This window comes from Gossypium hirsutum, chromosome D08, assembly GCF_007990345.1.
Source record: "Gossypium hirsutum isolate 1008001.06 chromosome D08, Gossypium_hirsutum_v2.1, whole genome shotgun sequence".
NCBI classification, from domain to species: domain Eukaryota; kingdom Viridiplantae; phylum Streptophyta; class Magnoliopsida; order Malvales; family Malvaceae; genus Gossypium; species Gossypium hirsutum.
In genome coordinates this window covers 47,387,090-47,395,313 of record NC_053444.1, presented here as the reverse complement: position 1 = coordinate 47,395,313, position 8,224 = coordinate 47,387,090, and the positions used below count along the sequence as shown (strand labels likewise).

The following is an 8,224-nucleotide window of genomic DNA, read 5'->3' as shown; positions in this document are numbered from 1 at the left end:
TTATGTTAAATTAAAGTATAGGGACTAAATGTTTGATTGAGCTTCGGTAGTGGCATCGTTGCTATTGCAACAATCAGAAGGATGTGAATTTGGACATGTTTAAACACTTTTTCCCTCCTATTAAGTAATGCAATTTTCTCCTTTTTAGTATAAAATTTTTTAAGTTTGCTCCCCCTGCCCACAAGTTATATTCTTATCCGGGCTCCAATAAGAAATTCCTGGCTTCGCTCCTAAAGGTTATGGAGTTATAGATACAAATAGGTATTGTATAAAAAAATATATAGGAACTAAATAAAAAATTTGAATATAATAGAGAGACAAAAACCAGAATTTGACAGAGACAAAAGGAATAAAGGCTAACATTTTCAAGCAAAAAATATGTTTTAAGTATTATATATTTCTGGCAAGAAAAGCAAATGGAATCTTTTGTTACATATGAAAATGGGATATAAGAAGGAAGAGGGAACATTTTACAGTTCTGTTAAGCCAAGCCAATTAACACACTCAAAACAAAAGACTGGGAAATGAAAAACCATTTTAAAAAACACATTATACCAACAGAATTTATCAGAATATTCGACAAAGATCCCCACTAATTCGATCCTCGGTTAAGAGGACTTTTCCCCAGATTAGATGGTTTCAGCTCCCCAGTCCTTGGACTGTGTGATCCATTTCCACTCGCCCGAGGGCTTCTCTCTCCTTTCAGCTCACTCAGACGAGGGCTATTACATGAGAGCCGCGGGCTTTGATGGCTTCTCGGGCCATTTGCTGGCGTTGCGGACGAGCTTGTGATTTTAGGACTGCAAGTATGTCTGAATTCACCCCGGCTTCTTGTAATAACTTCATCTAATATCTCACTCTCCCCTGCATAGGCTGCTCCTTGTCCCAGCTCTGTCTCCTGTAAGCCAAAGTTTAAATGATTAATAATAAGCAATGGAAAATGGGGGAAAGGTTTTTTGGTTGTAGGAGAGGAGACGAGTATCTCACTGTGGCAAGATTATATGGCAAAGCGGGTGCCTCTTCATACTCTGCGGCATCCAAGTCATAAAGATGCGCCCCTTTGAAAAACTTGGGCAGGACGTATTGTCTTACTGGTACTAAAAGCATGATCATCAAAGGAAACATAACCCCGGCGATCGGAATCCAGGTTAGACCGAAACATACGAGCAGATACGCCGTTTGGAAAATGGTGAACATTGCAATAGTCTTGAATGGAACAGTTTCCACAAAGGTTGCATGTTGCTGCTCAAGGACCCTGCAGGAAAACATAAGATGGGACAATGGATACTTTTAAACCATACAAGTATAAAATGTCTGTTTTGGAATATCTTACTTGTATCTTCTGCTTGGTGCAGTGAAGAGCAATAAGATCCTTTCCCAAAATTGGTTACCCGGTAAGCTTTCGATAGCCATGAATGCGAAGTAGCCCCAGAGGACTGAAGTCGGGATCATTTTAAGGATAGGCATTGCTGCAACACATCCTCCTACCATGGTGGCTTGAAGCAAGTTGCTGAGACGCTGTTCTTTTACTTCAACAGGCAATAGATCATCAATCTCTTTCTCGATATCAAACAAAGTTTCGTCAATAGGGGCATCGATGTTGCCTGTACACGTAGCAGCTTGAACGGTTGATTCTTTTAGTTCATGTAGTCCCTGCTTAAGACAGTTAACTATCAGTGAACTCAGAATCATAAATTTAGTGATTTCATTAGTTAATCATGCATATGCTTTGATTATGCCAGGAAGCAGCTACATGATTTATATGGTCATAGACACAGTCTTACTCTAGCTGAAGGCTCCTGGTAAACTAAAGGGGTCTGCATTTGCTGATAGGCTTCTTGCATATTTCCATATAATTGTCCCAAGCTAGCATTCTTTCTTATACATTTGCGTGCTGTTGCAACCAGTCGATTACGAAGCAGCTGCACCATAACCATGAGTCAGTCTCTGCTGATCATAAATGAATTGAAGACTGAACAAAAAATTTCAGAGGATTTAAACAAGGAATTATACTTGATGTTTGAGGGTAGCCAAGCTCTTGGTATGCATCGGTGATTGTGGAATGACCCCATTTGCCGGAGGGATGCCGATCAGACCACATAACAATGTCTGCCATCAAGAAACAAGCAAATCAAAAAAGTGTTCCCAGGGCAAATTTTAGATTAAGGAAAGAGATCAGGAAGAATCAGTGCATACCAAGAATCCCAAAAGAAGTAAGTCATAATGGTAACAAGATGGTTTTCTCAAATTAAACTCTTTCTGCTGAGCAAGCTGAGATGCTACGCTATGGTCAAAGTAATAAAGCACTGCAATCATTGTGGCTGGAATGAAAGCTCCAATGATATACACAACTGGAACATTTAGCATGTCCTGTCATTTTTTTCAAGCTCTGTGTCAGTTTATTTGTCCAATAAGAAGACAGATTATATGTGTGTGCAGTGTTGATTGGCAATGGTATTTGGTTAAACATGCCTTGATAACTGTCCAATTTTCATAAGCACCAGGGGACCAGGGATTCGGGCTGAAGAGACGACGTGGGACTCCTTTCGGAACACTTGCGGATGGTATGTAAGACGCTGCTGTCCACACAAGTACCATAAATGGCACACCATAGTCTGCTATAAAGCTTCTAAGCCAACCTGTCAAAAAAGCTTCTTTGTAAGTTGTCAAAAGCAAATGGTGCCATATATACAACCAAAAGGTGATCAAGGAAAAAGTAAGCTTACCAGTCCCGTAGCGCCAAGACCTTGCTTTTCGGCTTCTTAATGCCGAAAAAAGAAGGCCAAATGACAAAACCAGAGCAAACATCCCATTGGCAAACCTCCATGCAGGTGTAAACTCTGTGAGTTTGGAATTTTCGTGTTGTGGAATTCGGAACTCTTCCACAATGCCCTGTATATGAAATTTATGAGAACAAACAACTTAAAAAGGGTATGGTTTACAGTAGAAAATAAACATGAGATGATAAATTATTGATCTTACTTTGATAGCTTGCTGCATAAACAGCATAGCTATAAGCAGACCGAACAATTCGCCTGCCACACGGGTAAACCTGTTGATAATGGAACATGCTCCCAAGATAGACAGTAAGAACAGCAAGGCTGCAGTCCACACACATACCCTACAAACAATTTAACACAAAAAGAAAGACAACTTTTTTCAAATATAGCAGCGAATGTATATGATTGAAGAATCTTTGAGGAATATTAATATGGTATGGCTAATTATTGATCAAAAGAAAATTAGAGTCAACAGCTCACCATCCAGACCAAGCTAGAAATAGGTCCCGACCCAAATCAGGTACGTCTTTGACAAAGTTGAACATGAATGTATACATGATGACAGTTGGCTCAGCAACTCCTAGTATCAGCAAAGGTTGACCTCCGATTATCGAGTGTATGATCCCACAAAGTGCTGTAGATGCTAAGGTTTGAACTGCTGTGAGCACTCCATCTGCAGATAATTAAAAAGGGAATATAAATAGACGACCGAACCGACCGAATGCACACACGATTAAGCATTTAAAATACCGGTATTTCTCTCGAGTTGTTCACCAAATGAAATGACGGGAATGGCAGAGGCGAAGAAAATGTAAGTGGTGGGAGCCAGAATCCTGTAATAAAACAACACAGTCGAGTCGTCGTCAGCCTCAACAAACAAGCATATAGCAAAGATTATATATGTATATATATACCTGAAGCCTGCTTTAAAGCCACCAGTCCAGTCTTGTTTGTAACACATCAATCTGCCTCTGAGGTCATTTTTGATGCCTCGTAAAGGCACAAAGGTCTCCTCCATGGTTAGTTTTTATCGAAACTCTAAACAACTGGCTTTAGTTCCCTCTTCCTTCAATAATCTTCTAAGTGAGGTAAAAGAAAAAAAGACTGAAAATGATCAAGAATATCAGCTATTGGAAACAAACGAGAGTTTTGAACCTGCGATCATGTAAATTACATGATTTTGTGAGTTTCAAAGTAAAGATAAAAAGGTTTAGCGAAGATAGAAGATGTTCATGTTGAACAACTTCTTTTTCGTTTTTTTTTTCCAGGAAAATGAGCAAAGAAAGTTAAAGACGATGGATCAGAGTATAAGGCACTAAATTTACATAATTGCAGTATGTTTGGGAAGACTGAAAATTCTTTTGGGTAATGTGTTTATGGAAGAGAAGGCACCGTTAGGGGTTGAAAATGGGTTCTTAGATGCAATGTATGGGGCATAGGAGGAGGGAAGGAAGGATCCAAATATATAAGCAGCTGGAAAAGTGGAGGTAACATTTTGGTGCAGACAACTGTGATGGTGGAATCATCACATGTCAAATTTTTAACTTGCCAATAATTTAGGATTATGTAATATATATATATATATGACATTTTAAATGTAATTGTATTTTTCACTTTTTTCTTTTTTAAAAAATAAAGTGAAAAGACATGACAGGAACATAGGTGAAACTAATTATGACAAATCCAGAGTGAATTTGATTGTCAATTCTTTTGACAAGATGTCAACCTGTGCTAAACCAAGGTCGTCCATTTCTGTGCCTTTTTTCTTTTTGAATTTGATTGTATCATCCCATTATTCACAGTGTTGGTCTCAGCTGGACCTACGACTGTTTCGTGTCAACACTCGGAGTTCCAAATTAGCTTACTATTATATGGATAATTATTTAAAAAAGCAAGGTAGGTTTTAATTAAGATTTAAAAAAAAGAAAAGATAATAGCATTGTAGCCTCCATATTTACAAACTTGTCAATGACATAGTTTGAGTCAAATTAGGTTGTAAAATTGATTGGATTCTAATTGGTTTATGGTTGAATTGTTAAGAGTTTCAATATTTTGAGGGGAAGTTGAGCATGTTAAAAAAAAGTCAATTTATAAACTTGTGATTGAGCAATGTGATGTAATATATTTACTATGTTTTCAAATAATTTAACTCCACAGAATCATGAAATGTTTACTTTCGACCAACTTATTTTAAATGAACCCATCTCTTCTCCATAGAATTATTTATTTGCTTTACACTAATATCAATTTCTCTTGAGAGAATGCTGATGTCATCTTTTTGAATTAAAATTTTGACCCATATGTAGTAATTAATAACCTCTCTAATTGGAATATTATAATAAAAAGAAAAGTAAAAAAATACGAGATCAACTTGGTTTCAATTAGTCAAAGCCCAGGAACTTGTAAACGCAGAAACAATAGATCTTATTACTAATGGTTTCGTCCATGTGCTGTGAACAACTAATTTGTTGTATAAAATTGGGAAGTCAAAAGCATACGCAAATATTAATATTATAGCCGTTCCTCTCTCTTGAAGAAAAATGGGGGTCTTGCTTACCTGTAGGAAACAACCAAATAAAATATATTTTGAGCTTCAAGTCAATTTCAAGCATCACCCTAATGTTTCAAACTTCTTTGCAACTTGCTGCTCTCATAACACTTCTTCAGATTTCACCCTTGACACTCTGCTTTCATATTATGGGATTTGTCGTTTAAGCTAATTCGCTTATTTACTTAAATTCGATTAAAATGATTAAGTTGTCGCTTAATTCAACTCATAATTGAATTTTATGTATATTCTTTTTATTTATTTATTTTAGCATAAAATATTTTATTGAATTTGTGTCACGAGTCTTCTTTACACCAAATTAATTAGGTAATTATTTTAAAATTTTCATTTAATAATAAATTTTATGCTAATATAATACCGTTTTCATATTTTATTATTTTTATACAAAATGTTTAAATAAAATAACTAAAAATGTGTTGAGGTAGTTCATGAGTAGTGTCCATAGGTGTTTGGCACTACTCAAACTCATAAACCACCTTTTGAAAACAAAAATTAGTAGTTGACTTGAAAAACGAAAATTGGAGTCGCCATCGATCTTTAATGAGGTGTGATCGGATCACCTTAAAAATGATTTTAGGTCTACGAATTTTGAGAAAATAGGTTCGGGAGTCGGTTACGCACGAGGAAGGGTTAGCACCCTCGTAACGCCCAAAATTGGTACCGAATTGATTGTTTAATGCCTTAGTGTCGAGAATTTGAAACGATTTTAAAATACGATCCTTTGAAAAGAAAATTTGAATGAAATAAATTGGATGATGAGGCTCACTCATTTCAAAGAAATAAATTGTCACACTCAATAAGTTAGAGTGCAACATTTTAAATCCTCAAAATTAAGTTCATCTTTTGACTTTTAAAACCTATGCATTTTGAGAAGGATATCTGATTATTTGGGTCAAATGAGAAAATCAAAACCCAGTAAGTTAGGGTTCGACTTCACAAAATTCCTAAATATCGAATATTACCTTTATTTTCATTTGTTAGAAGAATCCTCGTCTCGAGAAAACAATATGTCATATCCAATGCGTTAGGACACCATGTACCGAATTCCTGAGAATGAGCTTTTTATTTATGTTTTAATTAAAAAGGATATTCGGTCTCTTAGATCCCAAGGAAGATTGGAATCCAGTAAGTTAGGACACAATCTTTTCGAGGATCCCAAATTCCGAGTGTTGCGTTATTTTAAAAGACTTTTGTATAAAATGATTTTGATATTTAGATAATATGAAACGTAACCATTTAAGCAAATAAAATGCGATAGAATGATGATGTACAACGTGAATTGATTATTCGTAAATTTAAATATACACTAATGAATACAAACAATCAATAAATAAATTTAAAGGAGCATAGCAATAATAACTTCATACATTATGTAAATATCAACATTAGCTAATAAGAGGAAACTAATTGAAAATCAAGCAAAATAACACTAATGAAATATACAAATTTAAACATAATTTAAGAAATAAATATAATATATATAAATTAAAAGGTTAAAATAAATTTGAATAAATTAACAATATTGAAATAAGTTGAAATAGATTAAAGATGTTGAAATATTTGGAAGAAATAAAATATCTATATAATAATATGAAATTAACAATAGATTATGTATGTATGTATAATGACAATAATTTAATATGAAATATGTATACATATAATAGTATTATATAATAGCATAATATAAAAAGGTATATTCACAAATCTAAAAATATATAATGAGTGAATTTAGAGAGAATATATTATAGAATAAAATAACACATTATAAAATTATAATAATAATATAAATAAAGCTCAAAATGATGATATATAATAAGATAATATATAAAAATATAGGTGAAAATATGACCGAATATACCAATAATAATAAATTAATTAATAAATTAATAAAAAAATAAATGTAAAAAAAGGGATTAAATTGCAATTAAACCTAAATTAACAAGGAAATAATAGAATTAAAATAAAGTAGAGGACTATACTGCAATGCATGAATTACATGGGGGGCTGATTGGGAAATATCCCACTTCCCCAAAACGCAGTGTAGTGACGGGGACCGAAATGAGACAATATCAAAATACAAGGAAAAAATTAAAAAAATAAAAAGGAGCGATTTAAAAACCCTGAAAGATCAGAAGGACCTTTTTTGCAATATACCCAAGTGTTAGAAAACGTGCGGATCCTCCATCGGGTCGGGTCATCGCGTGAGTTGCTGGGGTTAATAGACCAATACGGCACCGTTTTAGGGCCACTGAAACAGGCCCTAAACGATGCCGTTTTCTGCACTATATAAGACCCCTCATAACCCTAAAACCAGTCTGTTAACAAACAGACACCAACCTCTGCCCCTCTGCGCCGCTTCAACACCGAAAGCCCCCCATTGCCTATTCAATCTTGGCTTGAACGGATGAGGGATTCGGTGACGCACTGATCCAGGTAAGGTTTTTGAACCATTTTCTCTTTTTTATTTATATATATATTCTTATATATATGATTAATAGCAAAACAGAGAAAGAAAGAAAAGCAACCGAAAAAAGAACAGAACGGTAAAGAGAAAGAAGAAAACCTTTTTTTCAATTTTTTTGTATTGATTTCGTGTCCGTAAAAAACCCCTAAATTCAGTGTTACAATTGGATTTTTATAGCCAAAAATAAAAGAATAACAATAAAAAAGAAAAATACAAAAAAATCTTGAAAATTTTCTCTTTTTTGCTGTGTTTTCTGTTATTCTTTGTTGCTGTGTGTTTGTTTTTGTTTGCTGCAGGTATGGCCGTACGGAGGCCAGCTGGAGGCTCGTGGTGGCGCTACGTGCGTGAGGAGGTAGACACTCGTGGGAGAAGCGAACGTCACGTGTGGAGGCTTGGCTGTAGCGCTGGAGG

General features: G+C 35.0%; 1 protein-coding gene across 1 annotated transcript; it reads right to left on the bottom strand.

Annotated features, from left to right (window-relative positions):
• Positions 1-362: 362 nt before the first annotated feature.
• On the bottom strand, positions 363-4,231 carry LOC107910618 (boron transporter 1). Its single transcript, XM_016838527.2, has 12 exons — positions 3,695-4,231; positions 3,531-3,613; positions 3,261-3,453; positions 2,983-3,121; positions 2,727-2,892; positions 2,473-2,639; positions 2,197-2,370; positions 2,014-2,109; positions 1,785-1,922; positions 1,334-1,653; positions 988-1,255; positions 363-898 (listed from the first exon to the last, which is right to left on the bottom strand). Exons 1-12 carry the CDS (start codon positions 3,796-3,798, stop codon positions 593-595), a joined length of 2,154 nt encoding a protein of 717 aa, XP_016694016.2. The 5' UTR covers positions 3,799-4,231; the 3' UTR covers positions 363-592.
• Between the last annotated feature and the right edge of the window lie 3,993 nt (positions 4,232-8,224).